Here is a 23,012-nt window from a genome sequence, read left to right as displayed (position 1 = left end):
GCTTCAGTTTCAGACATGAACAATTATTCTGTGATTTACAACAGTGGTGACAATAAATATTTATAATGCAGAGCATGATGGGAGTTTTGTACTATGGTGTTACCCAGCATGCACTGCAGTGTGAAGAGTTCTGTTGATTGTCACCATTTTTGAGATTCATATGCTGATTGTTGATGTCTCTGTTAAACAATGAACAACAAACAAGTAAGCACATAGATTTAAAATCATTCACTATAATTGTTTACTGTAACATTTTATTCTTACATTGCAGTTTCAAAGGGTTAGAAGTGCAAAACCAAATTATGATGACTAAAAATTATGAGTTATTGGAGTGTAGGACACAATGATTATCTTATCATATAGTAGCAGCTACTACGTGCTCAATGCAAAGGACTGAACTAGATCTAACACCGCGAGTCAAGGTTTAAGGGCTCAACTAAGCAAGCCCTGGTCTCCATGATGGCGGCATCGTCTTCAACCAATAAAACATCAACATTTAAACCTCTGATAATTCTAAATAAGAGTTTCTGTCGTCTGACAGAAATAAAGTCAATCTGTTGACGGAGCTGTTTAATCCTCCTCTGCTGAGATCTTGAGAGATTTAATGTATTTTATTTCAGTTGATTTCATCTAAGGCTGTGGCTGAAGTTGTAGTTCTTGTGTTTTTCTTTTCTTCAGTGATTCTGCTTGTTAACAGCAGGTGTTCATCACTAATGCTCAGTCAAGACTTAATTAATCACGCAATTATCTCATTAACTTTAACGCTGTGTCAGTGCTGCTTTAACACTATTTGGAGTGGGACCAAATACACACTGAAGCAGTGTTGATTTAACACTGGGGATTGTACTTATTTCAGACAAAAGATTTATTTCATCACATAACTGGAGGATTCATAACTGCAAGGTTATGAAATGTGTTATGTGAACACTAAATATATGCTAAAAATATGCATTTTAATCTAATTTAAGCTAAAAGAGTGTGTTTGAGCCCCGAACATTATCATGAAGTCTATTTCAAAGTTTAGGAGTAATGTATGTATATATATATATACACACACACATATATTAGCAGACCAGTCTAATAATATGACATTTAAAACTTTTTGTCATCCTAGATAGGTGTCTAAAAGGTTTCGGGAAATCATTGTAAACCTAAGTTTTAACGTGTAGCTCCACTGGTGACTATGGTTCTTCTCTTTTGATGCTTTTGGGAAACGCAGCCCTGCTGTGATCAAAACATTTATTTACTCCAGACAAACAGGCCAAATATCACAAATATATCATAAAAAATAAGTCTTTGTAAGTAATCCACCCTTGTCTTTAGACAATAGTCAGGCCTTTTTATGGTGTGTGCTGTTTATAATGAGAATCTGTAATTGTCATACAGTAACATATTAAAAAGTAAATTCCATGAAAAATCATTCCATATTAATACACTGCAAAAGAAAACAGAAACTAGATGACATGGTTCCTTATATAAACTTCATGTAACACTTCTCATTTTGTTTTAAGAAAATGGTTTCATTTTATATTTAGATTTTTAAAGGAACATAGAGGTTGGGGAGCACTGTGCAAAAGAAAAAAAAAAAAAAAGGACAGCACTTTTCCTTTATAAATAAATTCTTAAATATTAATAAAATAATAATATTAAAAAGGGCAGAAAAACAAAATTTCATGAGAACTTGACAAGGCATAAAAAGAGGGTTAGAGGGTTAGGCTGGGGAACACATACCACTTAATAGAGAACAACATATAAACCACTAGATTTAAATATTGCATGAACAATTACATGAATTCTTTATACTACTTCTTGTAGTAATGAACTTGATTTTTTGTAAATACATGTCAGTTATCTATATATGTCTTTAAAAACACATATGAATCTATAACTAAAATGTTGTTGCAACTTGAAAGACAATGTTTCTTTTCGATCACGTCACTCTGAACCTCAGATAGATACAAAGAAATAAAAACAAAGCATAAATAAATCAAAAACAAAAGATACTATGGTAATGATGGTTATTGACCGTTTTATTAAAAAAGAAAGCAAATCAGACTGTTAGGGAGAATCAGTGACATTTTTATATTATGAATATGGAATAATGATGCATAAAACATAACAAAAAAAGGGCAAGCATGATAGGACGGGACTGACCCTATTTCTCACAAATTCCTTTTTTCTTCTCAGAGCACAAGACATCATTCCAGTTTTTCAAGACAGGGTCTGAAGGTCTCATTTCAATGCAGTCCTCGCTTTTACCACGATAGTTATTCGGCTCACCTTCGGCCCAAAACCTGAATAAAATGTTTCAAAGTTTTCATCCATTTAGCAACTAAATGATAATTGTCACAAGCAATTTATTAATTAACAACACATGCTGTAGCACAATAGTTTTAGGAATAAACTAAAATAGTACAGAAGCAGAAGTTAAAATTTAAGGCATGTATAAGAGAAAAGAGCTTAAACAAAAAAAACCCACATTGGTTTTCTTTGAGTGTTTTTGCACTTACCCTTGTTTCAGTGGTGAATTATCCACCCATTTCATGTTGCCCTCGTTCTCTGTGTCAGACAAACCAATCCACACTTTGTCTTTGATAAATGATGATATGTGCCTCTGTGTGTGAATAAAAACAATTGTGTAAGTAAAAAATTGCTCTCATTTAGTAACAGACACTCACACAAACTCACCTGCTTCTCTTCACTGTTGATAATGACCAGATCAGCACCACGATCCTTACAGTACTGTCTGCTGTCAGACCAGCTCTTCTCCTCATTGGACAAAAACAAGCCATCTGGACCCCACAGATATCCTGACAAGTTGTATATGTAAAAGATGAAACAAACAAACAAACAAAAAAAAAACCCTAGGAAAATGAAGCTACTTGAACATAAAATGATTTGTACTAACCTCGCTTAGCAGTGGCCCGAAAGTGCTGCAGTATGATGCCAGCAATCAGAAGAAGACAAATGATCCCAAGACACACAGTGATCGGCACCAAACATCGGCTTCCTCCTGTCAGACAGTAAAAATACACAAAAATATTAATTTATACACCCCGTATTATCAGGATGTAAGTTTCAAAAATAAAACATTTTTTATAATAATGAACTTCTGGAATTACTATTCGGTAAAATATGCTAACAAGAATATAACACTAAATAGAAAGGAAAATTGACAATATTGTTCTTACAAAACAGTGACTGAAATCATATCTAACAGTTTTTATTTCCTAAATTAAATGTTCTTCTTACTGCAGCTCTGAGCTTTTTCTTCATAACTGCAGTGTCTTTGAGGTCCATTTGTTCCCCTAACATTTTTGCATTTAGCATTATTATAAAAGTCTTCTAATTCCATTTTTCTTTTCTTTTTTGTTCCTGTGTTATGTAGAACGTCTTCACAGAGGGCATGTGGTCTTTAAAATGATGTCTGCTCCTGTTTTAATAGTGCTACATCTACACAGGAAGAGATTTTATCTGACACTGGTATCCGTGAAAAACATCGACTTCCAGTATGAAACTTCTCACACCCAAACTATGACTGTGTTCTACATTTAAACAATGCATATTTCTCACCTATCCTTTTTTTCCCGTTTAGCATTCCAGTTGTTCAGGTTTGAAAAATAATAAAATCTGGAATTGCCACAGTACACCATAAAATATGTAACCAAAACATCTTAAAAAAGTGAATTAAAAAGTTCATATATGTAATGTAAAAGCAGGACAATTTTCAGTTTCTCAAACAAAGTTAATCCACAGGCCAACTAATTTAGGAACATTCTTTCCGAATCTGGATTCTGATTGAAAGAGTTGAAGTTGAAATATCCTCATTTTTATTTCTACGCAGGTCTTCCACACAGCCTTTTTGTGTTACACATACTACATTTAATGTTCATCTGATGGGTAAACATGTTTATGCTGAAATGTTTCACTTACTACAAGTTCACTACAAACAGTCCACTGTGTCTTAATCCCAGTCCAAGAATGAACTTTTGCGCGCCCTCTAGTGTACGAACCTTTCTGCTATTGAGTTACACTGGTGGGTTCTCTGACACACAAGCTGTTTTTAATTTCATTTTTGTGTCCTTACTTCCTTATCGCTGCCTGGCTATTTAGCATAAGGATATGACACCTCATGAAGCTTGTTGTACCAGGAAGAGAATCAAAGTGAAAAATTCGTCAAATTTACAACAGCCATAAGGCTGGGGAATGGGATGCATAGTTTACTTTAAATGAACATTTTCCTAAACGTGAGAACTTTTTTTAGCAGATGTCATTTATTTATTTATTTTTTATATAAATGTACGAGCTTCTGTGAAACATTCACATGCTCACTAATCACCACAAAAAAAAAAAAAAAAAAAACAAACAAAAAAACAAAAAACAAAACAAAACAAAACAAAAAACAAACAAAAAAAAAAACTGAATTATTGATCAATTAAATGTAACTTTTCAGGTTTGCACTTACATCACAATTTAATCACTTAGCCGGTTGCACGTCCATATTGGCGATGCTCGGATAAACAACAGCATGGACTGCATGGTTAATGTACCACTAAATACTTTGTTCTGTTTATTTATGCTGCCTAAACCATGGAACAAAACCAAAAAAACGTGCGGAAGCTGCTAAATATAGAGAAGGACTTAGTAAGCAGAAAAGGGCGCAATATTTACTATAGTTACTAGGTGGTAAAGATATGTACAAGCAGTATTAATTAAGATATTAGCCTCATATTTCACCTTCTTGACCAGAAGTGATAAGAACAAACACAAATGTTGTCAAGATTCTTACCCTGGAAATCCTGGTTTAGTTTGGCCAAACACAAATGCCTTTTGTTCCTCGTACAGTTTTTTTTTTTTTTTTTTGGTACTCTACTCCTTGATTTGTTATAACTTTTGGCAGTCTATTGTACTCCGAATGTTTTCTCAGTTTGACCGATTAGTACAGCCCAAAACATGAAGATAAATGACCATTTTCAGCAGCAATAATCAGCAAAATATGCAAGTTTCATTCGGTTCAGTGGCATTGTTTACATTCGGTGCCACTAATATGGCCGACTGATGACACGTCGTGAAAAAACTCTATAAATGTAAACTGATTTAGAAAGTTAAAAAGTAAAGTTACCTTTATTTACACAGTGCTTTATGCAATACAGATAAACAGGAAAATAACAATGTAATGATGGCAAGCAAAGTGAAGCCACAAGGGATTTAAATGAACCCGGTTTATGGCTCGGGTGGGAAGTGTGCAATCTGGTGGTTCTTTTATCTGCTTAAAATGAGCATTTTGTTTCAGTTTCACATTTGAAAATCGATCACGTTCAAAAAGGAAAAAAGGGGGCACAAAACAGTGGGGGAATTTTTTTTTAGCCCTCTAGCATATGAAACTTTCTGGCATTGACAGCTTTGATTAAAGGTTTTAGTCCACTTCAAATGTTGAGTACTATAGTTTTGATGGTTTACTTCCTTTCCTGCTTTCTCTTTAGCATTGGTTGAGTGCTTACTGTACTGGGAAAAGATTGAAAGCCTCCGAGACATTTGCTGGCATGTAAAATTTACAACAACCATTGAGACAGGACTAATCATTGATTTTTCAACTGAATTCTTCTAGCAGATGATAACAGTATTATAAGTATTTAACCTTTTGTAATGAAACAAAACCCCTCCTACTAAACACTAAACTACACTAAAAGGTTAGTTCACCCAAAAATGAAAATTAGCCCATTATTTACTCACCTTCAAAGCATTCTAGGTGTATATGACTTCCTTCTTTCAGACAAATGCAAGCTATGTTAAAAATTCTTCAAGCTTTATAATGCAGTGGGCGGGCGTTTCTCTTCATCAGCCCAAAACAAGTCCATCCATAATTAAAAGGGCCTCACACGGTTCTGGGGGTGAATCGATGCGTTTTTGTAAGAAAAATATCCTTATTTAAAACATAATAATTACTTTAATCTAGCTTGCGCTAACAATTATACACGGAAACAGCTTCACCAAAAAATTCACCAAAAGAAGAAAAAAACTAATTATTGATCATATAATCTAAAAAGCAGTTTCACAGACACTTAATATCAGAATAATAGGCAAGAGAAACAGAGTTTTTTTGGTTTATTATAGCATTAATAATGACAAGTTTACAATTTCACTTTCATTTAAAAATCAACTTCTGATTTTGTATATTACCAAACAAAATTAATAACATGAAAGCAGTCTACATAAAATGAAAAGGTAAAAAAAAAAAAAAAAAAAAAAACATGAGGGGTCATCGGATGCCCATTTTCCACAAGTTGATATGATTCTTTAGGGTCTTAATGAAAAGCTATAACATGCTTAGGTTAAAATTTCTAAGTGGTAGTGTAAAAACACTACTCTGCAAAATTCATCCTATTCTGGTTGAGGTTGCTTTAAATGTTAATGAGCTCTGCTCGCCCCGCCCCTCTCTTCTCTCTCTGTGGAGTGACGAGCCTGTTTACTTTAGCCGCATTTAGCCGCTAAACTTGCTAACTAACATGTTATTAGGAAAGGCAATCGCAAAGATTCATTAAAAAATATATATGTATATCAGGAGGCGCATTCCCTTCACAAACAAACATAATCCACTGCATCTTCAGCGGCTCAGATGTCAGGAGTAAATGACGACCACTATGTTCATTATTACATCCAACAACACAACACCTCAATCGCTTAGGAGTCATTCTTGTCTACGTCCCTGTTCCGGCATCGAAACAATGGTGATCGGACTGTTACTGCTGATTCAAGGCGGGTTTAAGGTAAGACGGCTGTGTCAATCAACTATCGTGGGAGCGGCCTCTGTCGGTGTGTCATCACACAGACAAGATGCTGAGAATGGCTTGATTTGAAAAAGGGGAAATTATTTTAACAGATTAAATAAAAACCACTGGGGGATTTTTATCATTATAGGGTAGAGATTTACATACCCTGCCAACACACATTTATGTTCAAACAACATGTAAAAGTGAACTTAGCATCCGATGACCCCTTTAAAAAGTAAAAGTAAAAGCATAACAAGACAGGGTGGATTATTTCTCACAAACTGCTTTTTTAATATAGGAGCATGCAAGATCATTCCAGGTGTTCAGGTTAGAAGCAGGCTGCATTTCAACACAGTCCTCATTTCCACCTCCAATCATTTGGCTCATGTGGAAAAAAAAACCTGAATAAAATGTGACAGATTTTCAGTTTTTCAGAACTCCAAATCTTTAGGTATCCCAAAGTTTTCACTCATTAAGTAAACAACTTGGATTGTGCACTTAACCAGCAGCAGCTCACTCATTATTTTTTTAGATGTATTCACAACATCAAAGTATATTAATAGAAACGATACTATCCCATGCCTATAGATTGACAGATAAATAGTTTAGTTTTAGCTCTTACCCTTGTTTCAGTGATGAATTATCCACCCATTTCAAACTGCCCTCATTTTCTATGTCAGACAAACCAATCTATACACTCTATACCTGCTTCTCTTCACTGTTGATAATGACCAGATCAGCACCACGATCTCTGCAGTACTGCCTGCTGTCAGACCAGCTCTTCACCTCATCAGACATAAACAAGTTATCTGGACCCCAAACACTGGCTAAGAGAAACACATTCTTTCTTTAATGCACACACATAACTTGTGTGTGTGTGTGCACACATCTATAGGCCCCTATATATGGGGATATATATACCAGCAGTGATATGTGCATATTATTAGATATAACATCTTAAATCAACCTTTGTAAGTAATCTACCTTGGTTGGCAGATTAATTAATATATATATATATATATATATATATTAATTAATCTGTATATATATATATGTATGTGTATATATTTATATATGTGTGTGTGTGTGTGTGGGATTGGGTTAAGTCTATATCTTTCGACAGTAATGTTGATCCATGAACATGTCTTACTTGGCAAAATCACAACGACCATTTATACTAACCTCCTTTAGATCTGTCTTTCTTCTGTTCATCACTCAGAGACCTGACTCTGCTTTCTAACTCCACTTTCTTCTGACTCAAATCTGCAAAATCTCTCTGTAACTGGTCTTTCTCAGCGGTGAGGTCTTTGACTCTGGTCACCAACTCCTTGTTCTTGTGACTGCAAGAGTTGAAATTGTTCTGCAGTTGGTCTTTTTCTAGATCAGTGTAATTGTTCTGTAAACTGTTGATGGTTTGATTGAACTCTTCAACTGTGTTCTTGTAACTCTTTATCAGGTCTCTCCTCTGCTGTGATGGTGTTGTGCTGCAGTATGATGAAGACCAGCAGAAGAACACAAATGAGCCCGAGACTCACTGTGATCCACACCAAACATCTACTTCCTCCTGACAAACACGACCAAAACACACACATATCAATTAATGACAATTCCCTGCATATTATTAGATATAACATCTATTCTGTCCCTGCTGCAAGTAGGTTGCACCTTGACAGATAGCTAAACAGGATGAAGGCTGAAGAAAAAGTCGAAACTGAAGGAGATCTTTTCCAGTGTTTTACTTGAAATCTTCAGTTGCACAACATCGTATTTTGTGAAACTATAATGCAAACAAAAGCATACATTAAGTATAAAGTATGACTAAAAGTAAGTTTTAAGAAATAAAACAGCAAATCTAGCGTTAATATGTGAGAGAGAAAACAACCATCTTCTTATTTGAAAGCACAACAAATGTTTCTTTTTAAATGGAATGAAATACTCATTTTTTTAACATAGATGAAACAATTAACTTACAGACGATGGCCTCTGGCACAAAATAACAGAAATATAGCTTTTATCAGGGAGACATCTACTGCTGCATCACTGCTGCTGTGAGGAGAAATCTAAGATGGCTGCCATGACCTCTGACCTAAATCACATGATGCATCTTAACCAATGAAATTAATTCAAAATTAAATGACTACTTAAATAGTCAGAACACTCCCCGTCTGGTATTTTAGAAATACCACTATCACCAGTATTACAGTCCTTTAGAATATTAGTCCTTCTGTACTTCTGGTGACAGAAGAAGAATCACTTGGGACACAGGTCTCAGATATGTCCTACAATTCCCATCCTTAGTGACCTTGATCTCAATCTTCCTGACCTTTTCGTCACTGCCTGGGAATACCCTAGTCACAAGAGCTATCAGCCAGTCATTTCTCTTGACTTGAGCTTCCCTCATTAGAACTACATCTCCTTCCTTGATATTAGGTCGATTGGTATGCCATTTGCGACGACTCTGTAGATTAAACAGGTACTCATGTCGCCACCTTTCCCAGAATGTGTCAGCAAATTGTTGAACTTGTTTCCATTTCTGGCGGCAAAGATCCTTTTCAAAGTCCCCTGGAGGAGGAGAGAGCACACCAACTTTTTGAGTCAAAAGGGTAGCTGGAGTCAACAGTTCGGGTGCGTTTGGGTCACTTGAGATAGGCGCAAGAGGTCTAGCGTTCATAATTGCAGAAACTTCTGCCAAGAATGTAGCTAACATATCATGAGTGAGATGAGAGTGACTGTTCTGAAGCAGCATGGAATCTAGTATGCGACGTGCAACCCCGATCAGTCGCTCCCAAGCTCCCCCCATATGGGATGCATGAGGAGGATTAAAGATCCAAAGACATCCTTCCTCACTCAAGTAGTTCTTGAGTTTAGGCTCCTCTGTGAGCGTTCCCAGCTCCTTACAAGCACCCTTAAAATTTGTGCCACAGTCCGATCTGATTTGTTTCACTGGACCTCTTATTGCAAAAAAGCGTCGGAGGGCATTGATAAAGGTGGAGGCATCAAGAGAGTCGATCAACTCAAAGTGCACTGCTCGAATGCTCAAACAGGTAAAAATGAGCACCCATCTTTTGCTGTTTGCCAGACCCCCTCGTGTGCGGTGAGAGGCAACCATCCAGGGCCCAAAGACGTCAAGGCCGACATAAGTGAAGGGTGGATCAGTGGCAAGCCGATCAGAAGGAAGATCTGCCATCTTTTGTTCTACAGGTCTTCCTCTAAGTTTCTGACAGATGATGCATTTATGAATCACACTCTGGATGCGCTTCTTTGCCCCAGTGATCCAGAATCCTGCATTCCTTATAGCACCCTCTGTAAACAGGCGTCCTTGGTGTCTGACCCGTTCATGAAAGTGTCTCGTTAACAGAAGGGCTATGTGACTTTTGCCAGGAATGATAATTGGATGCTTTTCTCTTTGCTCAATAAGAGCATGCTTGAGTCTGCCACCTATCCTCAGAAGCCCATCCTGGTCAATGAAGGGGTTCAGAGTTTTCAATCCACTCGTTTTTGGGATATCCTTCCCTACAGAGAGACAAGCAAACTCAACAGGGTAGCTTTCTCGTTGGACACATTGTACAATCACAACTTCTGCATGTGAAAGTTCTTCTGTGAGTGTTTTGTCGCAAAGATGCCATTTTTTACAGGCACTCTCTACTCCAGTTTTGAGTTTGAATGAATGTATGATGTGGATAAGGTTGGATATAGTTCGCCTGAGACATTTCCAAGTCGAAAAGCGCTCAAAGCGATGTGAGCCAAGGCGAACAGGAAAGTCATTGATTGTCAGATCAGTATGGTTAGAACGTACTTCCACATCTGAATCAGGGTTAATTAGGATGTATGACTGATTATCTTCAATGCATCCTGATTCATAATGAGAAAGAAAAGCAGGCCCAGAAATCCATGTGGAGTCTTTCAAGTCTGAAGCAGATATTGAACGTGTGGCATGATCGGCAGGGTTTTGACTTGTGGGAACATAATGCCACTGTTCCGGCCTTGTTGATTTCCTGATCCGCTGAACTCTGTTACTCACGTATACATAAAACCGCCTGGTTTCGTTATGAATATACCCCAACACCACTTTGCTGTCGGTGTAGAATTCTACAGCGTTTACAGTGATATCCAACTCGTTTTGAAGGAGTTCTGCCACTTCTACAGCCAGGACTGCTGCTCCCAGCTCTAGTCTAGGTATGGTGTGAGCAGACAGCGGGGCAAGCTTAGCCTTGCCTAAGACAAACCCTACATCACATGAGCCATCTCCATCTATAACTCTCAGGTAGGCTACTGCTGCAATTGCCTGTGTGGAAGCATCCGAAAAAACATGAATTTCTGTCCTTTGTGCCAAGGACAGAGTAACCGTCGAGTACACTCTGGGAATTTCAAACTGTGCTAGCTCCTGCAAAGAGTGTTTCCAAGCTTCCCATACAGCTTCCCTGTCTGTTGGTAGAGGAGCATCCCAATCTTTGGTGTCAATTGTCAGATCACGAAGAAGGAACTTTCCTTGGATAGTAACAGGTGCTGCCAGCCCAAGAGGGTCAAACACGCTGTTGACTGTAGCCAAGACACCTCTACGTGTGAAAGGCTTCTTTTCTGAATCAACGCGGAAAGTGAAAGTGTCGTCTTTAAGATTCCAGCTCAGACCAAGGCTTCTCTGAATGGGTGGAGTATCCTTTTCCAAATCCACATCCTTGAGGTCTTTTACATGATCCTCCGCAGGAAAGGCCTTCATTACAGCAGGACTGTTGGTTGCTATCTTATGAAGCCTCAGGTTGGAGCTTGCTAACATCTCCTGAGTTCTTTTCAACAGATCAACCGCTTCCTCAGCTGTAGGCACTGATTTTAGGCCATCATCCACGTAGAAGTCATGCTCCACGAAGGCTCTTGCATCTTTCCCAAACTCAAGTTCACCATGTTGAGCTGCACGATGAAGTCCATAGATTGCTACCGCAGGAGAGGGACTATTCCCGAAAACATGGACCTTCATCCTATATTCCTTGACATCCTTAGAGGGATCATTATCCTCAAACCATAGGAAGCGGAGATAATTGCGATGATCTGCTCTCACCACAAAGCTATGGAACATCTGCTCGATGTCAGCAGTAAATGCCACCGCCTCTTTTCGAAAACGCAACAAGACTCCCAGCAAGGAATTATTCAGGTCGGGTCCCGAGAGAAGCACTTGATTCAGTGAAAGGCCTTTATACTGGGCGCTAGAGTCGAAAACGACTCTGATCTGTCCCGGCTTGCGAGGGTGATAGACACCGAAAATAGGCAGGTACCAAACTTCCTCATTCTCCTTTACAGGTGGAGCTAATTCTGCATGACCTGCATCAAAAATCCTTTGCATGAACGTAACAAAATGCTCCTGCATCAGAGGCTTTCTCTTCAATGTCTGACGGAGCGACAGGAGACGTTTCATACTCTGCTCTCTATTGTTGGCCAGCCGCTGGCGTGGATTTCTAAAAGGAAGAGGTGCCACCCAGCTGTTAGAGCTATCCATGAACATTTCCTTGTCCATCAGTTCCATGAATGCTAGATCTTCAATTGAAGGGGCTATCTTTTCATCCTCTTGTGTCAGTTTGAAAATGTCCTTTCCCAGCAAGGACTGAGTGATCGAATAAAGGTGACAACCTTGAGAAGAGACGGCATGATCTTTGATACTTAGCTTCTCTTTCACTTGTATTTGATTAGGACATGGCTCACAAAGGCTTGGGCGTCCATTGTTAAGTATGTTTGTGCGGAACACATCAACTTTGCTAGGTCTGTGTGCTGACCCCAAGCAAACATTTCCAACTATCACCCAACCGAAATCAAGTTTTTGGGCGAATGGTGCCTGGTTCGGACCGTTGAGCTGTTTTCTTGCTTTATGGACTTGAATAATGTCTCTCCCTAAGAGTAGCAATATTTGCGCACCTGGATCAATCTCAGGTATTTCATGTGCTATCGACTTCAGATGGGGAAACCGACGTGCAAAGGCGGGAGATGGAATCTCAGAATGGTCATCAGGCATGTTATTACACTCGATAAGTGTTGGGAGTGACACGCGTACCTTTCCATCCATAGATACGGCTTGGAACCCAGTGGCTCTTCTTCCAGAAGTTTCCGTCACTCCAGCACAGGTTCGAAGAGTGTATGGATGCTCTGTTCCTTTTACTTTAAATATGTCGAAAAACTCTGACCTTGCGAGAGATCTGTTACTTTGCTCGTCGAGCACCGCATACATCTTTACTGTAGTCTCCGGAGAGCCCTCGGGATGTACTTTTATCAGACATATTTTAGAACATGATTTGGGTATTGAACTGCCCCCACAAATCTCTGTGCATTGTGAAGTGACATCTACAGAAGCGCCTTTATCCTCCTCCCCGCCATGATCTGATAAGGGGTCTTTAGTGGCCCATGGAGGAGGACCAGGATGAAGTGCGGACACATGCCTGTCACTCTCACATTCATTGCATTTAATTACTGCTTTGCAGTTCTTCGTCAAGTGAAGGATGGAAGCACAGCACCTATAGCACACACCGTTTTCTCTAAGCAATGTTTGCCTCTCTTCTAGGGTCTTCGCTCTGAACCCACGGCAACGTCTCAGAGGATGAGGTTTGTTTTTGTGTATAGGACAATGCTTTTCCACATCAATAGGTTCATTTCCCCAACTTCTTGTAGGAAAAAATCCAGCTGAAGATGCCACACCTGTCTTATGGGTAGACACAGCAATCCTTCTTTGCATTTGCCCTTTAACCAAAGATTCTGCTTTACTCTGGTTTGGGTTGAATGTACCGATACTAAAGCTTGGGTCATTTCGAGCACGTGCTTCCTGGCAGACAAAGTCAGTAAGAAATGAGAATGGTGGAAAAGTAACGTTGTACTTTCTTTTGTACTCAGAACCTTGATATATCCATTTTTCTTGCAGGTGGTAAGGCAGCTTCTCCACAATAGGACTGACTCCTCTGGAAGTGTCCAGGTAAGAAAGGCCTAATAGATACCCTTCAGCTTTAGCTGACTGAATCTCGCATAGCAGATCTCCGAGCTCTTGTAATTTCAGAGGATCTTGTTTACTGATTTTTGGGAATTTTTCTATCTTGTCAAAAAGTGCTTTCTCCACCGCCTCTGGGGATCCATACATCTCTTCTAGACGGTCCCAAGCCATCTTAAGCCCGACATCAGGATACCTTATATTCACGGACCTGATGCGTCTCACGTATTCTGCTGATTTACTACCCAGCCACTTAATCATTAGATCCAGCTGTTCGCTGGAAGTAAGTTTGAGCCTGCTGATAGCACTTAAAAAGGACGACTTCCAAGCCCAGTAGTTCTCTGGGTGGTCGTCGAATTTTGTGAGTCCTGCATTAATGAGTTCACGACGGGCAAGAAACCTTGCCAAATCACTCAATTCAGCTTCTTCTCGAAAAGGTGAGTGAACGGGAGTACTGGCATTGTAAGTCTGTGCAAGGGGCCAGTAATTAATTGGGCTGTATGTGGCAGACTGAGATTTTTCAATCTTGACAGTGTTAGGCATCGAGACAGAATCACTGACTATTTTATCACAGTCAGGTGGAGCATGCCCTGGAGAGCTTTCCGTTAACGGCCTGTTTTCTTTCTCATAACGGTTTACAAATTCAACATGTGGGGTAGCTAAACTTGCTTCCGCGTTAGAAGCTACATTAGAGTGGCTTGAGTGATGCTCCACATAATCACTGGTGCGCTGCGCAGGATCTATGGGAGGTACTATTTGGCTGCCTGAATGACAACTGCCTCCCTCCATGCTCTCTATAGCCTCTTCTAATATTCTCACCTCAGCCATAGCGGCAGCAGCCTCCTTTTCATGTTCTAAAGCGGTAAGACTGCCTTCCATACGAACTTTCTCAATTTTCAATTCAGTTTCTTTCTTGACATAATATGCCCGTGTACACTCAGCTTCAGCTCTAGCCCGTGCTTTTGCCGCTGCCATACCGGCAGATGTCCTACTAGACCTTTTAGATGATGTTGTTGAGCGTGTAACAACTGATCTAGTTTCCAATGCGTCCTCTGTTTCTGATTTTCTCTCACTCTCCATGTCGCTATGTGTAAATTGTATCTTTCAAATACAGATTGAAACAATGCAGAAGAATAAGGTATGAAAAGAGACTTCTCGTGAAAGCAGACTTTGAAGCTTAGTTGCAGAGATTCCGTCTTTACCTAATTTGAAGAGGCTACGTCTTTTCACTATTCTGTCCCTGCTGCAAGTAGGTTGCACCTTGACAGATAGCTAAACAGGATGAAGGCTGAAGAAAAAGTCGAAACTGAAGGAGATCTTTTCCAGTGTTTTACTTGAAATCTTCAGTTGCACAACATCGTATTTTGTGAAACTATAATGCAAACAAAAGCATACATTAAGTATAAAGTATGACTAAAAGTAAGTTTTAAGAAATAAAACAGCAAATCTAGTTAATATGTGAGAGAGAAAACAACCATCTTCTTATTTGAAAGCACAACAAATGTTTCTTTTTAAATGGAATGAAATACTCATTTTTTAACATAGATGAAACAATTAACTTACAGACGATGGCCTCTGGCACAAAATAACAGAAATATAGCTTTTATCAGGGAGACATCTACTGCTGCATCACTGCTGCTGTGAGGAGAAATCTAAGATGGCTGCCATGACCTCTGACCTAAATCACATGATGCATCTTAACCAATGAAATTAATTCAAAATTAAATGACTACTTAAATAGTCAGAACAACATCTCAAATCAACCTTTGTAAGTAATCTACCTTGGTTGGCAGATTAATGATGTGGCTTTTTAAAGAGTATTCTATTTTCTTTTATATTCTCAATGTCCCCACAGACATTAGCAAAAGTACAACGCCGTCTCTAAATGAACTGTTCTCCTTACTTCGCTTTGGAGCTTTTACTTCATCCTGGCAGCGACTGTTTTTGAAGTCCAGATCTGTTATTAACATTTCTGCATACATAAAAGGTCCCTGATTCCATTATTTGCTCTTACTTACAGTAGAGTACAGTATATGTGCACAGATGAGCTGTAATCTTTATAATGTGTACCTTGTTTTTAAATAGTGCAAACCCTACACAGGAAGTGGTTTCATTAGTTCAGACTCAGAAGAATGTAGACTTTCATTCTCATTCTAAAACTTTCTGTAAATTCATTTTACGGTATAATTAAATATATACATATTGCATATTCAACCTCATTTTGTCAAAGCAATATAGAGGTTTTCTCATGATCATGTTAGTAGCTACAACAACCAAAAACAGGAACTTGCATGTGACCTTTAAAATGGACTCAAATACCCTAAAACAGGCCTAACTGGGCCTTTGTACTGAAGACAATTGTCTGGAACTGGAATTATTATGGAAATTAATAATGTTTTTAATCTGCACCACTGTGGCATTATGAGATAGAGAATATAATGATGATAAAAAATAGAGATTGTAACATAAAGATTTCCTGTTTACAGCTATTAAACACAAATGGGCGACAACAGGATATTCACATTTTCATTTTCTCAGTAAGTGTCACTGTTCTGCTATTTTAACTAAATTGTTATAACTAATCAGATCCTTCTTTATGGCCAGGAAACTCAAAATCAATCTATTAATGGAATTTCTCAACAATTATAGTCATTGCATCTGGTCTCCAACTGAAGTAGTATATAACCAGAGTAATGTCAAAAAGGTCTTTCACACTGATCTGTATAGAGTGTATCTTTATTTATGACTATTTTGGACTTTCCTAATGTGGGGCAGTTCATGAAAGATCAAGGTATGGCAAGTTCAGAAAACGTCATACAATCATAAGATTATGTGACATAAATGTAAGTTCTTCAGCTGAAGCTGTGTTTCATCAGCTGAGATCCATTGCTTTATATGATTTTGCATGTCCAAAATGGGATATTTAGATAAAACTGGATGAAATAGTATATATGGTTTCTTGAGGTACCCCCCCCCCCCACATCTCTCCACAGAGAAGGAGGAACTATGACATGAAAAAAATAAAATGCCAAGTATACTATGGTAATGATGGTAATTGAACATTTTATTCAAACAGAAAGCAATTCAACTGAAAAGCAGTTTTACAGACACTCAAGACTAAAACAGTGAATCAGGGCAATCTGGGCTCTTTAGACTTTTGTAGTTTACTGTGATTGTCACCTCAACACTTCAGATCAACAAATGAGATGTTTATTACAGCAATAGGAAAATAATTAATTTATTATTATTACTAATTTCCTTCTAAAAAAAAATCATCAATTTTTTTTTCCTTTTTTTTCTTTAAAGACAGTGATTAAATCAGAAATTATGTTTTCAAAATAAGAATGATTATATTAGATAATCGAAGCAAAACCACAATACATAATGAATCCTATTTCTCACAAATCCCTTTTCTCTTCTCTGAGCATAGGAAATCATTCCAGTTGTTCAGGACAGGATGTGAAGGCATCAGTTCAATACAGTCCTCATTTCCTCCTTGACCATTTGGCTCACCTTTAAGCCAAAACCTGAATAACATGTATCAGATTTTCTGTTAATTAACAACGAAACTAAAAAGAATTGAACACAGTACAGTGGTACACTTACCCTAGATTCAGTGGTGAATTATCCACCCATTTCATGTTGCCCTCCTGGTGTATGTCAGACAAACCAATCCACACTCTCTCCTTGGTGAATGAAGATATATTCCTCTGTGTGAATAAAAACAGGAATAAGTGTGATTCTTCTCATTCAGTAACAAACACTTACACAAACTCACCTGCTTTTTTTCACTCTTGATAATAACCAGATCAGCACCATGATCCTTGCAGTACTGCCTGCTTTCAGACCAGCTCCTCTCCTCGGACATGAAAAACGAACCTGAACCACACGGACACATGAACTTAAAAAAAAAAAAAAAAAAAGCAAGGAAACAACAACAAAATCATATGTGCACTGATGTTGTTTAGATGCTTCTTTCTTTAGTTCCTCACTTAGAGAAGTGACTCCGGTCTCCAGCTCCAGTTTCTTCTGATTCAAAACGTCAACATTTCTCTGTAACTGGTCTTTCTCAGCAGTGAGATCTTTCACTCTGGTCTCCAGTTCCAGTTTCTTCTGACTCAAAGAGCTGAAGTTGTTCTGCAGTTGATGTTTTTCATTCATTAGATCAGTGTAATTGCCCTGTAAGCTGTTGATGGTTTGATTGAACTCTTCAACTGTGTTCTTGTAACTCTTTATCAGGTCTCTCTCTGCTGTGATGGTGATGTTCTGCAGTATGATGAAGACCAGCAGAAGAACACAAATGAGCCCAAGACTCACCGTGATCAACACCAAACATCTGCTTCCTCCTTGTAAACACAACCAAAACACACATATAAATTAAAGACAATTCACTGCATATTATAAGATATAACATCTCAAATAACTTTTGTTAGTAATCTACCTTGGTTGGTAAATAAATGATGAGGCTTTTAAAGAGTAATCTAGATTTCCTTTTATATTCTCATCCGCTTAGACATTAGCAAAAGTATGATACCGTCTCTGCTTTAAATTAAATGTTGCTTACTTTGCTTTCGAGCTTTTCCTTCATCCTGGCAGCGACTCTGTGTTTGAGGTCCAGATCTGTTATTAATGTTTCTGCATACATAAAAGGTCCCTGATTCCATTATTTGCTCTTAATAATAGTAAAGTACAGTATATGTGCACAGATGAGCTGTGGTCTTCATAGTGTGTACCTTGTTTTTAAATAGTGCAAACCCTACACAGGAAGTGGTTTCATTAGTTCAGACTCAGAAAATCTAGACTTTCGTTCTCATTCTAAAACTCTCTGTAAACTTATATTACGGTCTAATTTAATATATACTTATACTGCATATTCAACCTTATTTTGTCAAAGCAATTTGGAGTTTTTCCCATGATCATGTTAGCAGCTACAACAACCAACAAGAGGAAACTTTGACCATCAAAATGAACACAAATACCCTAAAACAGGCCTAACTGGGCCTTTGTACCAGAGACAATTAACTGGAATTTCAATTATTATGAGAATTAATAATGTTTTTAATCTGCGCCACTGTGGCATTAAGAGACAGAGAAGATGATGTTAGAAAATAGAGACTGTAAGATTAAGATTTCCTGTTTACAGCTATTAAACACAAATGGGTGACAACAGGATATTCATATTTTCATTTTCTCAGTAGGTGTCACTGTTCTGCTATTTGTAACTGAAATGGTATTGCTAAAATCTTGAAGTTTAGATCCTTCTTTATGGCCAGGAAACTCAAAATTAATCTATTAATGGCATTTCTCAACAATTACAGTCATTAAATCTGGTCTACAAATAAAGTTTCTCCAGACTTAAAGAGTTGAAGATGCCCTGCAGCTGATATTTTTCAGTAGTTTGATCACTGTAACTGTCCTGCAGTCTGAAACATAATCTGAGTATGAGAGATCATTTATCATGTCAGTCCTTATTTGTGCCATTCAGATCAGCAATTTGTGAATTAACAATAATCAGTATTGAAACAACCAGACTAATGTCAAAAAGGTCTTTTCTACTGATCTGTATACAGTGTATCTTCATTAATGATTATTTAAGGCTTTACTAATATGCATCTGTTCACAAAAGGTCAATGTTTGGCAAGTTCAGAAAACGTCATACAATCACGTGATCAAGTGACATTATCAATGTAAGTTCTTCAGCTGAAGCTGTGTTTCATCAGCTGAGATCCACTGCTTTATTTGCATGTCCAAAAACAGGATATTTAGATAAAACTGGATGAAATGGTACATATGGTTTCTTCTGGGTTTTTTGCTCCCCTTTGATCTTTATCCACATGGCTGATTTAAGCCAAAAAAAAAAAAAAAAAAAAAAAAAGTGTAGTTTTTATTTAATAATTTTCAAAAATGACTTTGGTTTTGAAAGAAATTCTGACTGAAACATAAAAAAAAAAAAAAACATTCACAAATTGGTAGAAAAACACTTTGCTCTGATGTTTGTCTTTCTCTCTGATCACTTCAGTCTATTAAACCTGCTCTCTGCTGCGTCCTAGTGGACTGGAGAAAATCTCTCCATAGAGCAACAAAGCAGATACACAAGGAGGAATTACGACATGAAAACAATGCCAAGTTTACTATGGTAATGATGGTAATTGAACATTTTATTCAAACAGAAAGCAATTCAACTGAAAAGCAGTTTTACAGACACTCAAGACTAAAACAGTGAATCAGGGCAATCTGGACACTTTAGACTTCTGTAGTTTCCTGTGATTGTCCCCTCAACACTTCAGATCAACAAATGACACTCATGATAACAGCTAGAATAAGATCATATTAATATAGAGCTGCTTGAGAAAAAACATGAACACATCAGAGGTTTGGTGTCTCAGATCACCCAACTCATCCATGAGAAACAGTAGTTTATTACAGCAATAAGAAAATAATATTAATTTCCTTACAAAAAATTCATATCAACTGATTGAATGTTTTTTGTTTTTTTTTAAGACAGGGATTAAATCAGAAATTATGTGTTCAAAATAAAAATGATTATATTAGATAATAGAAGCAAAACCACAACTGGACAAGATGAACCTATTTCTCACAAACCCCTTTTCTCTTCCCTGAGCATGAGAAATCATTCCAGTTGTTCAGGACAGGATGTGAAGGGATCAGTTCAATACAGTCCTCATTTCCTCCTTGATCATTCGGCTCACCTTTAAACCAAAACCTGAATAACAGATTTTCTCTTAATCAACAACAAAACTAAAAAGAATCGCACACAGTACAGTACACTTATCCTTGATTCAGTGTTGAATTATCCACCCATTTCATGCTGCCCTCATTCTCTATGTCAGACAAACCAATCCACACTCTCTCCTTGGTGACTGAAGATATGACCCTCTGTGTGAATAAAAACAGGAATAAGTGTGATTCCTCTCATTCAGTAACAAACACTCACACAAACTCACCTGCTTCTCTTCACTCTTGATAATGACCAGATCAGCACCACGATCCCTGCAGTACTGCCTGCTGTCAGACCAGCTCTTCAACTCACTGGACATGAAAAACCAACCTGAACCACACAGAAACATTAACTTTAAAAAAAACTATGTAGATAAAAGATAAAAAAAAAAAAAAAAAAACAAGGAAGCAACAACAAAATCATAGATGCACTGACCTTGTTTAGATGCTTCTTCCTTTAGTTCCTCACTTTTGGTTTCCAGCTCCAGTTTCTTCTGACTCAAAAAATTCAACGCCTCTGTAACTGGTCTTTCTCAGCAGTGACATCTTTCACTCTGGTCTCCAGTTCCAGTTTCTTCTGACTGAAAAGCTGAAGTTGTTCTGCAGTTGGTGTTTTTCAATCATTAGATCAGTGTAATTGCCCTGTAAGCTGTTGATGGTTTGATTGAACTCTTCAACTGTGTTCTTGTAACTCTTTATCAGGTCTCTCTCTGCTGTGATGGTGATGTGCTGCAGTATGATGAAGACCAGCAGAAGAACACAAATGAGCCAGAGACTCACTGTCATCAACACCAAACATCTACTTCCACCTGACAAACACAAACAAAACACACAAATATCAGTTAATACCCTTCATATAATGCAGGGGTGCTCAATCCTGCTCCTGGAGATCTACCTTCCTGCAGAGTTCAGTTCCAACCCTGATCGAACACACCTGAACCAACTAATTAGGATCTGAAGGAGCACTTGATAATTACAGACAGGTGTGTTTGGTCAGGGTTGTAACTAAACTCTGCAGGAAGGTAGATCTCCAGGAGCAGGACTGAGCACCCCTGATATAATGAGACATCACGTTTCAAATGCTGTTGAGCAGGGGTGGTGAACTCCGGTCCTGGAGAGCCGCAGCCCTGCAGAGTTCAGCTCCAACCCTAATTAAAACTCACCTGCATGTTGCTTTCTAGTAACCCTTCAGACCTTGATTAGCTTGTTCAGGTGCGTTTGATTAGGGTTGAAGCAAAACTATGCAGGGCTGCGGCTCTCCAGGACCGACGTTCGCCACCCTTGCTGTAGAGCTTTTTTATATTCTTATCTAAGACAAACATTGCTATACAGTAACAATGTTGTTGTACAGTAAAATATCCAAATATAAACATGTTGAAAAAACAAATAGTATATAATTCCATGTTAATACATTTAATATAAATGCAGAAACACTGACATATTGTTGTCAGAATAAATATCTTAAATTGTATGTGACTCTTCTCATTTCCTCATTACTGACACTAATTAACAACTCCATCTGCTACACCATTTCTGCTTTAATTTTTATTCTTACTGCGCTTTTGATCTTTATCTTCATCCTGGGCGTGACTCTGAGTTTGAGGTCCAGTTTTGTTCTGAATATCTTTACGTTTAGCATTTTCATAAATATCCTCTAAACCCATCATTCACTGTGTCGATCAGTACGTCTTGACAGGTGAGCTGTGGTCTTCAGAATGAGTACTGTTTTTAAAATTATGCCAACTTTAAAGAGGAAGTGGTTTCATTTTACACTCGCATTCAACAGGAATAATGACTTTAAGTGCAGCTTAAAAACTCTCTGCTGAGCTGTACTACTATGCTTGTTTATTGTACATTCAGCCACATCACTTTAGAATACTGTTCTAATATACTGTTAGAATATTAGAATTGATTATACATTGTGAATCTTTCACATTAATTATGAACCTGTATATAGTAGTTCTTAGTAGTAGTTCTCCGGGAGATAGGAAAAAAAAAAGTAGTTACTGATTAGCTAATAGTGAACTACCACATTCAGCTAAGTGCTACTGCTTCATTAATCACACTTTCTTGCTATTTAATAGTAGTTACTAGTATGTTAATAGTAGTTCTTTGTTCCTGTGTAGATATTCATTAATGACAGAACACTCACAAACTTTTCTAAGCACTTCCCCTCAGGGGAATTGTTAATTAGGTCAACTAGGAACACTTCCTATAACACACTTGCTACATCGTAAGAAAAGTGGCATCCACCCTAATATACTCCAAGGTTACCCAGTCACCCGGATCTTGTCCATATCCAGACCAGACGATGGCGACCACAACATACCTGAATATCAGCACAGACCATAACAACTACATGAGCCACAGAGACAGATTCCCTGCAAAGATCTCGTCGACACAAGAGCAGTTGACACAGATCCTCAGTGATATACCAGAGCTTCTAGCAGAACACATAAACATCAGAAAGTATATTATATATAAATATATTAAACATACAATCAGATGCAGATCCTGAACAGCTCAGAGAATTTACTCAATCATGC

At 37.9% G+C, this 23,012-nt stretch overlaps 3 protein-coding genes across 3 annotated transcripts; all 3 read right to left on the bottom strand.

Moving 5' to 3' along the window:
- Positions 1-1,657: 1,657 nt before the first annotated feature.
- On the bottom strand, positions 1,658-8,710 carry LOC127159831 (CD209 antigen-like protein E). Its single transcript, XM_051102566.1, has 5 exons — positions 8,707-8,710; positions 7,953-8,300; positions 7,476-7,597; positions 2,511-2,614; positions 1,658-2,294 (listed from the first exon to the last, which is right to left on the bottom strand). The coding sequence occupies exons 1-5, from the start codon at positions 8,708-8,710 to the stop codon at positions 2,156-2,158; spliced, it is 717 nt and encodes a 238-aa protein (XP_050958523.1). The 3' UTR covers positions 1,658-2,155.
- Positions 8,203-14,703, bottom strand: LOC127159830 (uncharacterized). The gene is made up of 3 exons (XM_051102565.1): positions 8,742-14,703; positions 8,436-8,547; positions 8,203-8,334 (listed from the first exon to the last, which is right to left on the bottom strand). Exon 1 carries the CDS (start codon positions 14,701-14,703, stop codon positions 8,986-8,988), a length of 5,718 nt encoding a protein of 1,905 aa, XP_050958522.1. The 3' UTR covers positions 8,203-8,334; positions 8,436-8,547; positions 8,742-8,985.
- A 2,416-nt stretch (positions 14,704-17,119) lies between these two features.
- Positions 17,120-22,130, bottom strand: LOC127159829 (C-type lectin domain family 4 member G-like). Its single transcript, XM_051102564.1, has 8 exons — positions 22,022-22,130; positions 21,049-21,275; positions 20,903-20,960; positions 20,694-20,797; positions 17,721-17,994; positions 17,507-17,607; positions 17,335-17,438; positions 17,120-17,255 (listed from the first exon to the last, which is right to left on the bottom strand). Exons 1-8 carry the CDS (start codon positions 22,128-22,130, stop codon positions 17,120-17,122), a joined length of 1,113 nt encoding a protein of 370 aa, XP_050958521.1.
- Between the last annotated feature and the right edge of the window lie 882 nt (positions 22,131-23,012).

This window comes from Labeo rohita, unplaced genomic scaffold, assembly GCF_022985175.1.
Source record: "Labeo rohita strain BAU-BD-2019 unplaced genomic scaffold, IGBB_LRoh.1.0 scaffold_254, whole genome shotgun sequence".
NCBI classification, from domain to species: domain Eukaryota; kingdom Metazoa; phylum Chordata; class Actinopteri; order Cypriniformes; family Cyprinidae; genus Labeo; species Labeo rohita.
This window is presented reverse-complemented; position numbering and strand designations above follow the sequence as displayed.

Coding starts and splice junctions, on each gene's coding strand:
- LOC127159830 (XM_051102565.1), bottom strand. CDS start 14,703: ATGGCAGCGGCAAAAGCACGGGCTAGAGCTGAAGCTGAGTGTACACGG.
- LOC127159829 (XM_051102564.1), bottom strand. CDS start 22,130: ATGGGTTTAGAGGATATTTATGAAAATGCTAAACGTAAAGATATTCAG. Junction 21,276..22,021: donor AGATAAAGATCAAAAGCGCA/GTAAGAATAAAA, acceptor TGTGTTTGTCAG/GTGGAAGTAGATGTTTGGTG. Junction 20,798..20,902: donor GGAAGAAGCATCTAAACAAG/GTCAGTGCATCT, acceptor TGTGTGGTTCAG/GTTGGTTTTTCATGTCCAGT.
- LOC127159831 (XM_051102566.1), bottom strand. Junction 2,615..7,475: donor TCAACAGTGAAGAGAAGCAG/GTATAGAGTGTA, acceptor ATTCACACACAG/AGGCACATATCATCATTTAT. Junction 2,295..2,510: donor AATTCACCACTGAAACAAGG/GTAAGTGCAAAA, acceptor CATTTTATTCAG/GTTTTGGGCCGAAGGTGAGC.